The sequence below is a fragment of the Cyclospora cayetanensis genome, unplaced genomic scaffold (assembly GCF_002999335.1).
Source record: "Cyclospora cayetanensis isolate NF1_C8 unplaced genomic scaffold, CcayRef3 CcayRef3_contig_185, whole genome shotgun sequence".
NCBI lineage: Eukaryota > Apicomplexa > Conoidasida > Eucoccidiorida > Eimeriidae > Cyclospora > Cyclospora cayetanensis.
The window spans coordinates 18,090-34,868 of record NW_020312131.1 but is presented as its reverse complement, the minus strand read 5'-3'; the positions used below and the strand labels follow the sequence as shown (position 1 = coordinate 34,868).

The 16,779-nt window shown below is 55.6% G+C and overlaps 2 protein-coding genes across 2 annotated transcripts; one reads left to right on the top strand and one right to left on the bottom strand.

The window, feature by feature from the left end:
• The first annotated feature begins 6,561 nt into the window (after positions 1–6,561).
• Positions 6,562–12,350, top strand: LOC34619152 (U4/U6 small nuclear ribonucleoprotein Prp31 homolog). The gene is made up of 12 exons (XM_026337471.1): positions 6,562–6,639; positions 6,809–7,054; positions 7,735–7,953; positions 8,242–8,339; positions 8,576–8,696; positions 8,990–9,104; positions 9,351–9,433; positions 9,890–10,030; positions 10,436–10,798; positions 11,185–11,365; positions 11,824–12,038; positions 12,315–12,350. Exons 1-12 carry the CDS (start codon positions 6,562–6,564, stop codon positions 12,348–12,350), a joined length of 1,896 nt encoding a protein of 631 aa, XP_026193256.1.
• A 668-nt stretch (positions 12,351–13,018) lies between these two features.
• Positions 13,019–15,991, bottom strand: LOC34619150 (ice-structuring glycoprotein; the record flags this gene model as incomplete). The annotated part of the gene is made up of 4 exons (XM_026337470.1): positions 13,019–13,743; positions 14,130–14,244; positions 14,386–14,469; positions 15,950–15,991. Coding segments are annotated over 4 exons (966 nt in total), but the record flags the coding sequence as incomplete, so codon positions are not given.
• Between the last annotated feature and the right edge of the window lie 788 nt (positions 15,992–16,779).

The following is a 16,779-nucleotide window of genomic DNA, read 5'->3' as shown; positions in this document are numbered from 1 at the left end:
AGGATTTCTGTTCTTGGGCTCTGCCTTTAGCGTACACCACCCTAGCATGCGTAGCTGCAATAGGAGAGAAGTCCTTTGCGTCTAGAATTCTGCTGCTGCAGACACTCTTAGTGAGAGGGTATTTTGGTGCAAAAGCGCCACAGCAAACCGGCAGGCTTCAATTTTCTGGGGGCCCCTCAGAAGGGGCCGAGAGAGCCATAGTGCAGGTCTGAGCGATTCCCACACAAAAAAGCGCATGTCGCGAGTAAAGAAGCCCACGGCGAGGGGAGCGTCCCCCATGCTGCGCCTCAAGCGGTTGAGGCACGGCAAGCTGATCGGGATACGTAGAGAGCCGTCTTCGCTGTATGCTGGCCTTTGGTGCCCTGGCTGCTGCTGTTGTTGACACTTCGAAGTCTCTTTCCGGTAGTGCAGGGCTGAGACGCAGAAGGCCGCACCAGAGAAAAAGGCACTGGCACACGTACCACTGCAGCTCCTGACTACTGGTCACCACGACGCCAATGAGAGCGGCAACAGTCTCAGTTGCGTCTGCATTCGCACGAAGGCAAGCGCCTGCCTCGTCAGTCGATGGTGGGTTGAGTGGTGGAAACCTCTGGGGTACCCGCGTACGGCGGCTCGGACAGCAGCCACGTCGTAAGTGCGGCGAAGGAAATCGACTTCGCGCTGCTTTCGGCTAGATCCTCCGGGGCGTCGCTGCGCAGCAGCAAGGAGGAGGGTCTAGCCGAAGCGTCAAATGTGTCAAATTCATGCAGGGGGGATGCTGCGCATCACCATCGCCTTGCATACCCTCCCGCCCCCCCTTCCCGCTACCTAGGGATCCTCCATGTGGTCCACCACAGGAGGGCGGGAGACGTCCCCGCCAACTTGGTGCTTCTCGCCAACAGCCTGAACTGAAGGATCCCCCTAAAGCCCTCTCAGGGGGGGAGGCTTTCGATGCCGTCCTCCGGAGGATCCGGATGCTGCATACATGTAGCAACCAGCATCAGCAAACCACTCCCTTCGCTGCTGCTGACGACTCCCGCCACAACAACGCCACACGCATCTAGGGACGCGGGGTTCCCATGAGCACATCTGGTGCACACTCCTGGAAACCTCGCTGTGGCGCTGCAGTTGCGACTCCTGCTGTGCTGTATAAGGCACGCATCGGGTTGCTGTTGCTGTCGACGCTGCGGTATAGGCTTGCTTTGTAAACAGACATATCTTCTAGCTCATCCTTGAGTTCCAGGATGCGTTCCTCCAAGTGCCTTCGCTCCTTCAGCAGCTCCTGAAAAAAACACAGGCAGGGCACCCCACAGCACAGAGGCAGGCAGATGCAGCACTTGCACGACTACCAGCAGCAGAAGCCATGGCAGCAATACACGCACCTCATTTTCTCTCTGCAGAACCTCCAAAATGCCAGAGTGCGCACGGCCTACGACGTCGGCAGCTTCACTTTTTTCCGGCGCCTCCTGAAGCGTTGCACGCACCAACAAAACAAGCCGATGGAGGCCAGGCACTGGGGAAGAACAGTACCCTAGCATATTTCAAGAAACGTAACCAATCCCTGTTGGTTTGGCGCTTAGGGCTGTACGCTGATCGGCGGCACGTAGCTACACCCATCAAGACAGAAATATCACGACCAGTAAAATTTGGAGAGCCAGAAGAAGCCCCGCCGCAGCGCACAAGCCTCATAAAGATACACCTCTGCTATACTCTGCAGACGAGCGGTCAAATCAGTACACAGACGCTGCAGCTGGCGCAAATCTTCGCTGCGGGTTTCAACCTGTTGCTGCAGCAAGTCGATGCGTTGCTGCTGTTGAGCAGAAAAACGGGAGTCAGACTCCGTCACGTGCAAAAGACGCCGCAAGCGCTGTCTCTCCTCCGTGACCAAATGGCTTGCCGCCGCGCAGTTCTGCCTTTCCTGCGACATATGCGCAACGGCATCAGCAACAGCAGCGGGAGCAAAAGCGATAACAAGGGAGAGCAGAAAACGCAGTGGGACGTGCAGCTACAATCCTACATACATATATATATATATATATATATATATCAAGCCCTCTAGCAAATTAGGCCTGCAACGAATGGCTCTCAGCTAGCGCCACCTCTGTCAGCTCCTGCTTGAGATTTTGCAGCTCCTGCTGCAGCTGCTGTAGCTGTTTCCTTAACACCTTCGGGTCGACTTTCATGGCTGCCGTAGGTGACTCGGCTTCAACTGTATCGAACGTCCTGCTGCTTGCAGCCTCATCGTCTAAGCTGTTCGCATTCTTTGCAAAGCTGCCGCTGCCGAAAGCCTCCTGCTGCAGATATGATGCAGCACCCTCGAACGAAAAAGGCGGCCGTCGGGAAGCTTGCTGCAGTGTCTTTGAGTTCATTGCCGCAGAGGCTGCACTTGCGCTCTGCAGCTGCTGCCTCGGGGTTTCGCGTTGCAGTGCGTATATCGCAGCAAGGAGGCACGGAACGAAACAGCAGCAGAAAACATTGTAGGCATGCGCTTGCTGCAACGCATGCGCGTATCCTGCCGCAGCGGCAAGAGCCAGACTGCTCTCCTGGGCAACATGGGAAAGAGGCGTGAGACAGTTAAACAGTGTAGAAACGGCAGCGGCACCTACAGCAACAAGAAGCCCGTGAACTAGAGCGTCTCCTGTGGCTGCAGCTCGTGAGTTCAGCTGTATGTACACCCACAACAGCGTGGCCCGCAAGCAGATGCAGCAACAGAGGACTTGATTCGACGTTACAAAGCGCATCAGCATCGGCAGCTGCTGAACGAGCAGCAGCATGTCACGGCACCGCTGCAGCACGGCGCCGTCTATGCACCGCAGCAACAGCCATAAGAACCCCACAATGCACGAGAAGACCCCGTCTATAGCAATGCATGCAAGGTAGAGCAGCAGCTGCAGCGGCCCCTGCAGTAGCCTCTCCATAAGCCCCACGAAGCCACGGCTGTCTTGCTCCTGCTGCTCCTCTGTGGGCATGGCCTGCAACAGGTAATACTCTGCAATAGGTTCTCTGGAGAGTGTCTCGAGGTAGTCGGTTACGCTGCTGAGTGAAGGGTCTGCAGAAACGTAGCACCGGCAGCACAACAGCCCGCAAGAAACTTCACCATGAACAGCCGCAGGCCGCTGCATGCCGACTCCATGCGATGCAGCAGGCGTCGCTGCTAAGCTCTGCGCTTTCCCGGCACGCAGCAGCATTCCTTTGAGAGGCACTCACGCGACAGTACCGCCGGTACAGCAAGTGGCAGCAGCGCCTGTGTGTCCTCTTGCAAGTGATTTCGTGAAGGCTGCGGCTGCTGAAGAGAAGGCATGATAGCAGGCTCTGCAGCCCCTGTTGCCGACACTGCGGAAGTGCGCGCTGCTGCGTCCTCGATAGCCGGAAGCGTCCATCTCAGGGGCGCACATAAAAGGCTAATCGCGAAGATCAGAGCCATGAGACTCCATAAACGGCTTGCCGCTGCTTCTGTCGCTTTTGCTGCTCTCGCCACTGATTCGCCAGGCAGCGACTCATGTGGAGATCCTGAGCTTGCCAACCCCAAAGTTGCAGCAGCAATACGGTGTACGGGCGTTGCTGGGTGTCGTGACCCTGCGCTATCTGCATGTGTTGCTTCAGCGCGAACGGCTGCTGGTGATGCCGTTGCTCGCGCTGCAGATATGGCTGGTCCTCTCGTTTCCGTAGGCATCTTGTCTTGTGAGGTCGTTGCTCCCTTACAGCTCCCGCTAGTTGCAGTAGTGTTGGCTCAAAGTGAGGTAATATGGCGAGATCCACACGGAGAAAGGGGGGAGCAGGGCTTTAAGTGCAGATGCTGCCGCTTGTGCTTTTTACTTTGCGGGCTGAAAACTGTGCTTGTGACGCTGACCCTGGTAGATTCTGGCAGTCTTCTTTAGAGTTAGCTGCGGTTGCTGCCTCGTTTATGGTGTCGATGACGGTGTTACCGAGAGGTGCAGATGAACATTACCTTCTATCATGGACCTCCGATAATCACATCAGTAGTAGAGGCAGCTTTCCAGCGAGCCTGGCTTATTTGGATGTGCTCTAACTTCCCCTCAGGAGCCTCCTACTCGTGCAGCTCCCCCAGCGGGTGCATGCATGCAAACTTGTCATGGGATTCTTCCGACCGATCTTCGCATCCCGCTGTTAGTGCTGGTGCAGATTGCGTCCCTGGTAGTGCTTCTATCTCCGGAGCACTTGTTAAGCATTTGCTGGGCAAGCTGCGGTTCACTTCGATTTGGTGTGGCTGCTGCGGTTGTTGCCGGCGGTCCACAATGGGTTACTGGTGTTGTTCCTAGTATTTTTGAGGGTGTGTTGTAGTGTTGTCGCCACTGGGGTGCTGCTGCTGCTTTGGTCCAGGAGAAGCTGGCCTTGACGACCCTACCCGTCCTGCCCATGTGTGTGATCCTTCTGCACCTCTGGTGCACACAAGAAATACTCTTGCAGGGAAAATAAAGAATGGCTTGTTGCAGCTAGTGGATTGGGGGGCACTAGGACCCGCAGTGCTAAGATCAGTGCTCTTGAGGAAAACACACGCTCCGATGGTCACTGCAGCCTCTCATGCTGCGAGCCTGGTGGTGTCTGACGAACTGTATCTCCTCTTGGTGACGCCAAAGCTTATCCGAAACAGCTGAATTTTCACTAAAGCAGATTTGTGTTCGCTCTGGCCCTTCCGAAGGATTAGGGTTCTTGCGGCTGAATCGGGATGCTGGCAAAGCGATGGTCCCGCATGTGGTGTTGCCAGTCGGAGATGCAAAAACCCCTCGATGGAAAAAACAGGTTGTTTCCATGCCAGGGCCATGTATTTGACTGTTTTTATGTCGCAAAAAGGGGAATAAGGATGCCTTTACCTACTAAACTGTTCAGTCCCTTGCTTTCCAGCTTGAACCGAGCATAGCTGTCCGTCGATCTTCGTGAGTGACGCGCCGTATGGTGGGTGACTTGCAAAGATCGTGGAACTTAGAGTGTAACGGAGGTCTGTAATGCCCGAGAGAGGCTTTGAACCATGGCGTTCCCCGCGGTATCTTAGTCGGACGGCAAGGTGCTGCTGCTTGAGTTGCCGCTGTCTCATCTGGTGTTATGCACCGCACTCACGATGACGGCTTTTAGAGTGACTACTGTGTAGAAGGTATCATCGCATCATCATGCATTTGCTGTCTGTGAGAAAAAGTCCATGCCACACCGGCCGACCTCGGGCACCTCAACTTGTATCCATGAGGCTAGAAACCAGAAACAGCAAAGACTAAACCATCGCCCGTTAACACGCTCCTTCAAGTGCCGAGGCGAGAAATTCTTAAGGGCGCAGCTCAGGAATCCGCACTATGGGCTTCTCCCCCTATACCGCCTACTGCTCTAATCTGTAGACAAGCAACACTGACAGGGCTGCGGAAAGCGGCTACACAGAGAAGACGAGACGATCAAAGTCAAAGATCCACGGTTGAAATGCAGTGACAGGAAACAAGAAGGCAGCTTAACGAGAGAGCAGACAAACGCAGTCGCTCTGACATGAAGGAGACGTAAGGCTTGAGGATGCGTCAGGCAACACGAATGAGGCCCAGCCTTTGGAGAAGCGTTGAAGGGCGGTGTTTGAGCTCTGTGGATTTGTTAGTAGGGAAACAGTGCCGTTGTGACCGTATCTCCACCGGTACGGGAAGCTGCCTTCGTCCTGCTTTCTTACACACGCACTCTGCCTCCATGGGAAAGAAGGCTTCGCAACGGAGGCGCCACAGAATGCTATGTCGCGATACAGAACTATATGCACACAAATAGAGGCATACCACTTGCTTAGCAAATAACCATCATATGGCGGGCAGAGCAAGGCCTGTATACTCTTTGTGAATGCATCAAGGCAAAACAAGAAACACCGTTCTAGAACGGCGGTCCGCGGTGCTGACTTTTGCTTCTACTTCATGAGTTAGGCGCTTCCGCAAATGCATCAACTTATTTACAACGTCTCCGACAGGTGAAGTTGACAGTGTTTCAGGACCAATACATTTTTTTGCATCTTCATCCTAGCCTACACGCGAAGTATGTGCAAGCATGTGCGTACCCGTCCCAATCTGCCCCCTAAGAAGACCTGCAATTGTGAAGCCGCAAGTGAACATAAGAAAAATATGCGAACCTATGGAGATTATGCACTTGTAGGAGTACAGAAAGATTAGACGCATGCACATATACGTGCATACCCATCTAGATGTGTATGTGCAGCAAGGCATACAGGAAGAATGTTCTAGGTGTATGGGAGCGTTTTCCTTCTTTTGGGTGGCCACCCGCCGTTTCACTGACACAGAGGAGATATACAGCAACGGACTTATCGCGTAGTACGCAAACGTACACAGGGTTTGATTCACTCGTGCGGACAGACGCGGGTTGTGCTTCCTTGTTTACGGCAGAGCAGGTTCTTTGTTTTTCTCCCAGAGCGTCGACGGCCACGATTTAAAGAACGCCGCTGCATGCCGCTCGAGCAGAACGACGACTTGAGCGAATGACACTAGGTACTATTTTAAGCCGAGAAAGGAGGGAGGCCTCTACAACATTCCTTCCTTTCCCCTTACGTACTCTGTCATGCCCTAAGTTGCCTACAAACTCTAGCACACGATAATGCAAAGGACTGCAATCTTCAGCACGTGCTACAGCCACACCGATTACTGCCTTGTGCGCCGCTGGAAGGCGCACAAGGCGCCACCAGCCCAGCTGCGTCTGAAGCCGCATTGGGCACCTCGCTACGCCTCAAGCCGTACACTACGAGCCTTATAGGACCCTGTGGCTACACTACGCCTGCCGCTACACTACGCCTGCCGCTACACTACGCCTGCCGCTCTCTCTTGTCTTTCTCTTTCGTTCATAGTGCCTGAAGTGGGGTAGAGTCTGCCACTGCGAGCCGACGCCGCGAGGCGGCGACCTCTGGACCCTTTGCTGTTGGCGAAAGAAAGCAGCCAGCCTTGCATGCCCAAGGGAAAGTGCCGCATCTCGAGCCAAGGCTGTGGAGGACGCCTTCAGCCTTAGAGCCGCCTGCACGGGTTCTGCGCCAGCAGAAAAGCCCGCAGCAGAGCGGCAGAAAGTTGGTGAGTGCAGTGTCTATGGCAATTCAAAAGCACAACAACGCAGCTGCCAAGAAACATTGCATTTGCCTAGGCCTGGAAGGAGCCGGGTTCCTTCAAGGAGGGAGGAGGGGGGCCCCTAAGGGGCCCCCCTTGCCTCCCAGTGAACCCTCCTACTGTGCCCCCACTGTCTCCAAGCGCGCCGCATGTGGCTGCTCCTTTGTGTTGCAACATTGTTTCAAGTCGTGGCCGCCTTCTTTTTTCCTCGATTTTCGGGGTAAGTAGCGACTCCAGCGCCTTTTGCTGGCGAATCGGTACGCTCGCGTGTGCCAAACTCGCTTGTGTTGCCTGCAGCTGTTGCGGCAGCACCAGCAACGCGAACAGCAGCACCAGCACCAGCAGCCGCAGCAAAAATACCACCGAATCATCGACAAAAAGGGGGGCGGCTCTGCAAGGCAGCAGCACGACGGTCGGGGTACACCTGAAGCCGCCTTCGCGTGTTGCAGCTCCGATCAATTGAAAATGGTGGGGGCTATACGACCCTTTGCCCGGTTGCTGCTGCATTTTTAAATCGCAGCAGCAGCCAACAGCTGCCAGTGTCTGCGCTAGAAGCACCACCGCTCTCCTGCCTGCCCGCTTGTGCGTTGATCCCCTCAAAGCTGCAGCCTCAGCTGACTTTGCTTCATGAGTGCTATCGAAGCGAAGTTTCTTTTGGCTCTGTGCGTCTCTTCAGGCTACCTTAGCGGAGTCTTTTCTGAGCGACTTGCAGGAGCTCGACGAGCCAGAGGAGCAGCAGCAGGATGCAGCTGGTGCAGCAGCGAATCAAGAAGAAGACGAGTGGGAACCTATCCCGGATGCTGTCGAGCTGTATTTGAGCAAAAAAGGAGGCCTCGTCTCTTCTGCCGTTGTTTCCAGCCTCGCGGAGCAGCCGCGATTCATCAAGCTGCTCGAAGTATGCCAAATTTGCCGCTGTTGATCTTCCTGCCTCCCTTGCTTGTAGTTTCGCCACACCGCTCCATGGGGTGCTCTGGCAGCGCGTTCAACACCCCCTGTCTGCCCGCATGGCTACTGTCAGTCCCTGCAGCCGTGCTGCTGACTCTCTTCCGAGCTCATTTGGAGTCACCTCTGCCACCCTAAATAACAAACGAACGGAGAGCAGCCACGAAATTCACGCTTGCGGTGCGCTGCTGCCTCTATCGTCGTGGCGTCGTGTCTCACTCTGGGGGCGTTGCTGCTGCAGCAAGCAAGGGAACTAACTCCCCAAGCTGTCGCAGCTAGCGGAGAGGAACTCGCGCTGATCGAGGAGTGCAATCAGCTTGTGATAGACATTGACACAGAGTATGCCATTGTAGTGTAGCTCTGCAAGAGCGCGTGACGCTGCTTCGCCTCCGTTCTGTCTGGCCGCCTTGCTGGCTGATCGGCTGTGATGAAGGGTGCCTCTACATCTCGCTATTGCGTCTCTTACCCGTGCTTTTCCCCTACGCAGTCTCGTCGAAACCTCGATACAGCAGGATGGTTACGGCTGCAGGAGGGCCCCTTGCGAGTTGCGTTTGTGTCTTGAACTGTTGCTGCAGCATATTGGCAGTGCATCGGTTCATAAGAGATATCTATTCCATGAAGTTTCCGGAGTTGGAATCCATCGTGCAGGCGCCCCTCGAGTATATCGCAGTTGTTCACCGAATACAGAATCAAACGGTCCGCCGCTATAGCGATGATCGCTGTTGGCGCACCACTGCCGGCTGCTGAGGCTGCATTGCATTCATTCGCAGGGGGCTGTATTTCTCGTAGTTTACTGCGTCGAAGATGCCAAGCGGAAGACTTTAATGTCAAATAGATGTGCGCTTCGGCATGCGCAGTTGTGTCAGAGGGGCGGGCAGGGAGGCGCTGCGAATACGCAGCTGCCGCTGCACTCACATCGGCCGCTTCGCGCTGCGGTGTACGTACAGTTGGCTGCGTGTTGTGGTGGTCGTGGTTTTATGACTTCTCAGGATCTTACCCAAGTGGACTTATCTGATTTGCTGCCCTCGCCAATGATCATGGCGCTCACTGTCGCAGCCTCGCTCTCTATATCGGGCAGCGCGGGAAGCAACGCAGCCAACGCAGGTAGCACGAGCTTCTTGTCGACAAAGAAGTGCAGCTGTTGTAGCTGTGGGTGGTGCATTGTTTCGCGGCTGTGCTGCAGGCAGGTGCAACAGTCTGGTGGTTTTTTGCGCGTGTGCCGCTGTTGTGTGTTGCCGCTTTTTCGTGTTCAAATAGTCTTTCATGTCTAACAGTAAGGCTGCATGCGAATTTCTCTGCGTCTAATGAGGGCACTATGTGTTCTGTGTGTGTGTTTGCGCTGCCGCGAAGGGCGCCGCTTGCCGGAGGAAGATTTAGAAAAGGCCATCACTGCCGCGAAGGAGGCGTTGGCACTTGCAGAGCGTCGCAAGGAGGTAGTTTGACTGGCTAGCAGCAGCAGCACCGGCATGCGAATACGCGTGCTGGGCTGCACATGCGGCTGAGTGTTTGTTCGGCTCCTTTCGGGGGGTGTTCGTTTGGGTATTTGTGTGTATGTGTTGTCTTTGTGCGTTTGTGCATGTGGTTTTCTATTTGTTTTTGTGTGCGTCTTTGTGTGTATGTATGTGAGTATGTGTGTTTGTTTTTGCGCATGCTTGTATTTGTTTATGTCTGAGTGTATGTTTCGGTGTGTATGTTTGTTTGTGTGTACGTATGAGTATTTGTGTGCATGTGTTCGTGTGTGCACTGCCCCGCGGCGGATTTTTGTGCCGTCGCGTGGCAGCAGCGTTTCGCGCGATCTGACACCCCCCCTGTCTTCTCCCCCCACTCCTTCTCCCCCCCCGCCTCTTTTCACTATGCCCGAGCGTCTTCCTCCCTTCTGCTTGCTGCAGGTGTTGCAGTACTTGGAGAGTCGCATGAGTCTTGTGGCCCCTAACGTGTCGGCGATCCTGGGAGCAGCTTTAACCGCGCGTCTCCTGACGAAAGTTGGCTGCTTGCAGAGCCTTGCGAAAATGCCGGCACAAAATATTATGGTGACGCTTCACATTCCGAGCGTTTTTGCCTCCTGTAGAACGGCGTGCAAGTGCAGGCGCAGAAGAAGGCGTCTGCTGGCAGACTGCATGCGATCGAGCTGGTCGAAAAGGGGTGCCCTGTGTGTGTGAGTGCGTGTAAGTGTGTAAGTGTGTAAGTGCGTGTATGTGGATGTGCATTTGGGTATGTGTACATGTGTGTGTTTGTCTGGGAAGGTTTCGTGTGTGTGTTTGTTTGGGAATGTATTTATGTGTGTTTGTTTGGGAATGTATTTATGTGTGTTTGTTTGGGAATGTATGTATGTGTGGCTATCTATGTGTATTCATGGGTATACATATGTCTATGTGTATTCATGGGTATACATATTAATGTATGTTTACTTGGGTGTATGTGCTCATGGCTCGCAGTTGGTGGGGTCCCAGAAGAAGGGGAGTTTGTCGCTGTCAACAAAAGGAGGAGCGTCGAATGCGTTTTCTTCCCTCCTCTGCTCCTCGGATTTGCTCATCATGACACCTCCAGCATACCGCAAGAAAGCCTTGCGGCTGCTCGCTGGGAAGGTGGCTCTTGCTGCTCGTGTTGACGTGTACGGCAGCAAGCCGGCAGCAGCAGCAGCAGCAGCAGCAGCAGAGGGGCGAGAAGGCGATGAAGAAACATCGGATACGCAGGAGGAAAGCGCAGCAGAGGCGCTGCTGAATGCAGCAGACAGTTCGGAAAATCCAGGCGCTGTTGGCAGGGCACTTCGAGAAGGCATTGTTCAGGCTCTTATGAAGGTCCTCCATCCTGAATACAGTTGTTGCATGCATGCATATAGATTTAGCTGTGTATATTATGAGTGCTTTGCGCGCCTACGGCGTCGAAAAGAACTGCGTGACAGGCCTGTGCATTCGCTGCAGCCTGCAGAATCGGGGAAAAAAGCGACAGGCTCACGAGGGTAGAGGGAGACACAAGAGGAGCGCTGCGTATACCTGGGGCATGAAGGGCAGTACCAGGAGGGTTCTGGTTCTCTATGATATGGATTTTTTTTGAATATTTTTCAGCAGCTGAGACGGTGTGTGAGGAAACTGCGCGTGGGAGGCGAGTCTGTGAGGTCTATCTTTTCCTTGGGGGCTGTGCATCCTTGCCGCTGTTTGCTGCCTTGCTGCCTCCGGCTGTACAGGCACAGGAGCCTCCTCCTGCTCCCATGAAGAAGGCGCTGCCCGCGCCAGACGAGCGGTCAAAGCCAAAGAGGGGAGGCAAGCGACACCGCCGGCTCAAGGAGAAGCAGGAGCTCTCGGAGGTACAGAAGCAGCTCAACAGGATGAAATTCGGCGAGCAGGAAGACACCGTTGGACTGAAGGGTAGGTGGTGGGTAGGAGGAGGAGGAGGGTGTTGGAGCGCCTTCTCGAGCGCGAACGGGAAGGGCGAAACTGCGCGAGGAGTTCGGAGCAAGGGGAACGAGAAGAGGCGCAGGGAGGGAGATCTGCCAACTCGAGCAGAAACGGAAAACATGGTGGCAGTGGAGTGTCACACTTTGCTATATGGGGCGTTGTGTTTGTGACCTTCTGGGTGACGCCTTTTTCACGGAGCGATGCAGCGCGTTGCGGTGTCTGTACAGCAAAGGGCCTGGGAATGCTCGGAAGGAGCATCGCTAGTGGCCGTCTGAAGCTTCAAGCCAAACAGCAAAAGAAGGCACAGCTGAGTAAGGTTTGTGCCTGTTTCTCGAGAGTCTGTGAAGGGTAGTAGCAACGGGGGATTCGCCTGAAGGTGTTGACGCGCTGATTTTTATTTTGCTGGCTGCCTTTTTTTTTACACGCAGATCAGCGCCGACAGCAGCAGCTGCGCCCTAAGGGAGGCCTCTCCTCAGCTGTCTCCGCAGCCGGCACGAGCACTAGCACAGGCTTCTCTTCGTCTCTCACCTTCACTCCTATCCAAGGCATCGAGCTCTGCAACCCCCTAGCCGAGACACAGCAGCAGCAGCAGCAGCAGCAGGATGCCAAGGATTACTTCGGCGGAGGAGGAAGGTTTACAGCGGTTAGGCTTTTGCTGTTAGCGCCGCCGCTTCCTTGTGCCCTGCTGGGCATTTTCCCTACCGCTCGCATGCTGCTGCTGCTGCCTTCAGTCTTTCGTACCGTGCTGCTGCATGCGCATGCAGCAGCACGGTACGAAAGACCGTTCTGCACCTTAACTGCGCGTTGTCAGCGGCACGGGCTGAGCGTTTGTCGCTGCTGCACCGAATTTCCCGCCCGTTGCCGCAGGTGAATTGTACTGCTCGACTGTCTTCTTTTGCTGTTGCTTCATACTCTGCAGGTAGAGCGCAACAAGCCAGCGGCGCGCAAGGCCTAGGGGAAGGCGCTGACATGCGACTTTCCCTTGCTCTCCTTAGCCGCTCGCCTCCCCCCTCCCGCCTTCCCCCCATTCGCTGCAGCGTGCTGCCTGTGTTGTCGAAGCGCAGGCTTAAGGGCTGCAGTTTGGGGTGTATGCGTGTGGGTAGGGAGGTGTGTGAGCGCACATGTAACCACACCCACACACAAGCGCCACGAGCTAACGAATGGGTAAAAAGCCGGACTAGATCTCGCTGTTCACCGCCGGATACACGGCGTCCTATCTAGCTAGCTAGCTAGCTGCTGCTGTTTCTAGCGCAGCGCTCTTGAAGCAAGCGTGGCTCCACGGGTAGCTGCGGCTGTAGCCAGCCGCGGAGGGGCCCTCCGCTACAGCCCTACACACTCCGGCGTAGAAACACGGTCGCCAATACATTATCTCGGTTCAATAACGCCGTCTAATCAAAGCCAACAAAATATTGCAAGAGTTCTACGCCCTCTAGACATTTAAAGCCCCAATTAACGGGCGGCGGCGGGGTGGCAATCGCGGGAAAGAGACAACCGCGCGGCGCTCAGAAGCGGTGTGCTGTGCGCATGCACAAAGGCTCCCTGTTAGGCGAGCTAAGGCTACAAACATACACTTGGTTCGCACTGCTGCTGCATCATGCAGCATGATGCAGCATTTTTGCCAGATCATCTGACACCCGACGGGCTGTTCGGGGGCTTGGTAAGTGCCTTTTCACCCCCTAGCCAACCCCCCCACTGCAGTGCAGCAGCAGACGTTCTCATCACGCCAAGGGGCGGCTCCTGGCGTAGCGGCGGAGACTCCTTGGAAGGCGTGATGTCGACTGCGAACTGCCGAGACAGGCGAGCTGGAGGAGGCATTCCCATGCCTCCTGCCGCCGCTGTAAAATCCGAGGGGGGCCCCTCTGGGGTTCGAAAGACGCGCTGCAACATGGCTCCTGGCGAGGCGGCGTTGCTTGGTGCTGCTGTCGCTGCTGCTGCTGCTGCTGCTGCTGCTGCTGCTGTGGCCCCTATTTGCGCAGCTGCCCCTGCTGTATTCGGAGCATCTTGCGAGAAGCGCACGCGCGGTCGGTGCTGCGGTGTCTGGACGGCTGAATGGGCGCTGCCGCGCACTGTAGAAGCGCCACTATCAACAGCAGCAGAACCCCTACTGAGTACTGCTGGTGTTGCTGCTGCCCTCTCAACCGCTTCTTGCGTGAAGCTAGGCACTGCCTCACGGCGCCCCTTCACGCCACTCTCCCCTGAGGCTTCCCCTGCTGCTCTTTCTGCCTCACGGATACGTCCAAGCAGCATCTGCCGTTGTTGCCGAGCTGCAGCAAGTACCCCGCGTTGAGGCGCAGCCGCTGCTGCCGTCACTGCCATGGACTGCCATCCAGGGGACCCCGAAAGTCGCTCTGTGCACAAACAAGGAGAATCACGTCTGTCTTCCCTCGTCTGTTTTGCGTGGCAACGCTTCAGGCTCTGCCTCCCTGCGCTGGCTGGCAGGATACACTGCGTTTAAAGGCTCTGACGGTTTACAGCATGCATGTATGTGTAGGTAGGCATGCATGCATGTATGTATGTGTAGGTAGGTATGTTTGCATGTATGTATGTGTAGGTGGGTATGTTTGCATGTATGTATGTGTAGGTAGGTACGTATATGTATACGTGTGTAGGTAGGCATGTTTGCATGTATGTATGTGTAGGTAGGCATGTTTGCATGTATGTATGTGTAGGTATGTTTGCATGTATGTATATGTATGTATAGGGTGTGTGTGCGTTTCTTCTGATGATATCTTACCAATAAAGGCTCTGGCGTCTCTGTGAGTGACAGTCGTAGCACCCCATCGACGGGCAAACTGCGCGAGGAGTCGGCCGATCTGCTCGGTATACGCATCCGCCATTGCTACCACAGCCTGCATAAAAATTCCAAGCCACAGGGAGAAGGATACACGTGGAAGCAAATCTGCCAACCTTGGCAGTGCTGCACGTGTAAGCAAAGATCGATAGCAGAGGGATTGAAGCTTTCGATGTTGCTTCTCTGAAGATGAAGATACCTCGAGACACTCCGGTGTAACTACGGCAGAGGGATCGATGCGCTTCAGCAGGACCTCCACAGTCGAAGCCGTCACCACAGCAACCTTGTGGGAGGCTGAAGGAGGTAGAGCATCTCCTAAGGGGGAGGCTGCTGTATCGAGCGTTGAAAGTGCTCCCTCTGCTGCTGCTACTACTACTACGCCATCGGCATGAGTGTCGCCGCTCATCTTCGTCCACAGACTCCCTGGGAAGGTGAGACGTGGCCTCTTTCCTCTGCTGCCGTTGGGGTGCACCCGAAAGCAGCAGCAAGTACAGAGGTCAGGGTGTTGCCGTGTGTAGAGGCTACGGGGATGCCACTTTTTGCAAAAAAATCGCAAAAGCCTTCTCTTGAAGGCGTTTCACTATACGCCAATGTAACACCAGGTCCCCTCACGAGGTAATCGGCTGCTTGTGATCATCACCACTGCCGTTGCTGCTGCTGTTTCTGCTCATTGCTCAGTGGTGTGTGGTAACAACCTCCTGCGAAAACGTTAGTGTTGCAAAGGTAACTCAGCAGCAGAAGCTCGGGGAGCACCCCAAGACACCTGAACATTTAAAAACTCAATCTGCTCAGGAAGAGCATGCACTTTTGTTGCTGTTTGCCTCCTTCTGCATCAGCCCCTGGACTGCTTTGAGCGGCCTTCCGCGGAGGATGGGTTCCGCAGCAGCGGCAGCCGTTGCAGAAGATACTCTTCGCGCAAATTAACGTGAAGCGTATTATATTGTGACATTTGTTTTTCGGATATATATATATATGAAAGTGCAAAAGGGCTACCTCCACTGCTGGCGCACGGGTGCAAGGTAGAGTAGCACTGCTGCTACGCAATCAGCAGCAGCAGCATCGCACTGCCAACGACAGGAGCCGCAGCCGAAGCAGCTGCTGTTGCTTCGATGCAGAAGTGCCAGGATGAATGAACGGCGATAGGCGCTAGCAGCGGAAGCAGCAGACACAAGGATAGATCGAGCAGCAGCACATGCTGCTGCAGCTCATGGAGCCTCTGGACTGTGCTGTAGACGCTTATGGATGGAAGTGGCTGGCTCTGAAGCCTGCCCAGCAGCAGCCGCTGCGGCTGCACGGGCTGCTGCTGCTGTAGCAGCAGCCTCCCGGCAGCTGCCATCCTCTGTTGAAGAGCGCGTGGACAGGCTTGCGGCGGGAACTGCTGTTGATGGCACCCCTCCCCCAGCTTTCTTGATGATGCATGCCGACGAGCCGTTAGACTGCCCGCTGCCAGCTGCCACAGGTGCAGGCGAGGGTTGCTGCGACAGTACTCTCACGCACTGCAAGGACGCAGTCAGCTTATCTCCGTCGCTACACTGGGCACTGCACGGAAAGCAGCAGCAGGATCTCAGACTCACGCTGTTGCAACAGCAGCAGCACTGGGGACGGCTGCAACCCCAGCTTCAGCACCTGAGCCAGCGGCATCTGCTGGAGCAGGAACAAGAGCGTCTGCGCACTGAGGAGCAGCGGCTCAGGTGCAGGCTGCAACAACTTCAACGGGAGAACGAGCAGCGTTGCGCTGGAGAGAGCATAGAGGCTGCAGCTACTGCTGCAGCTGCTGCTGCAGCTGCTGCTGCGGGTGTTGCAGCAGAGGTTCCCGACTGCAGTGTCAGCAGCCTTCCCCACATGCTGCTGCTTCTGCAGCAGCAGCAGCTGGAGGAGGAGGAAGAAAAGGGGGGGCGTCGTCTGCTGCCGAGGCAACATCACTTGCAGCGGCAGCAGCCTCTCGAGCAGCAGGAGGGCAGGCTGGCTGTACCTCAGCCTCAGTGGGAAGTATCTTCTTGCGACAGCCGTAGCAGCAGCACCAGCGCAGCGACGTGCTGCTGCTTCCCCACAGCCGTAGGGGAGGATCTGTTTCCGTCGCAGCGTGGCAGCCGATGCATGCGCTGTTGCAGCGACAGCAACGCGTACGTCCTTGACAGTCTGCGTCTACAGTCGAATCTTTTGATGCAGCAGCATGGACGACACCATCCCCTCAACCGGCTGTCTCTGCGCAGGCGCTCAAGCGCAGTCTCCGTCGACTGCAGTAGCAGCAGCTGCTGCCCGTTGCGCATGCATGCAGCTGCTGCACTCGCATGCAGCTGCTGCGGTGCTGCTGTCGCGCAGGGGTATGGGCCCTTCCACCCCACGTGCTGTTGCTACGGCAGGCTGTGGGGTAACAGCAGCACCTCCTGCTGCAGCATCACCAGCAGGTTCTGCAGCAGCTGCGCAGCAAGCACTTCTCCCGACTTCGGAAGCCAGCTGCAAACGCAGCAGCAGCAGCAGCAGCCGCAGCAGCAGCGCGTGCTGCGTCAACTTCTCAAGCAGTGCCCAGACTGCCGCAAACGCCTCATCGTAGAGCTTGTCAAGAACTGCAGCCCACTGCAAAACAGCGGAA

Bases quoted from the DNA above. Each gene is read 5' to 3' on its own strand.
- LOC34619152 (XM_026337471.1), top strand. From the start codon at position 6,562: ATGCAAAGGACTGCAATCTTCAGCACGTGCTACAGCCACACCGATTAC. The intron at 7,055-7,734 runs GCACAACAACGC...GCGTCTCTTCAG, and splicing joins GTGTCTATGGCAATTCAAAA to GCTACCTTAGCGGAGTCTTT. The intron at 12,039-12,314 runs GTTAGGCTTTTG...CATACTCTGCAG, and splicing joins GAGGAGGAAGGTTTACAGCG to GTAGAGCGCAACAAGCCAGC.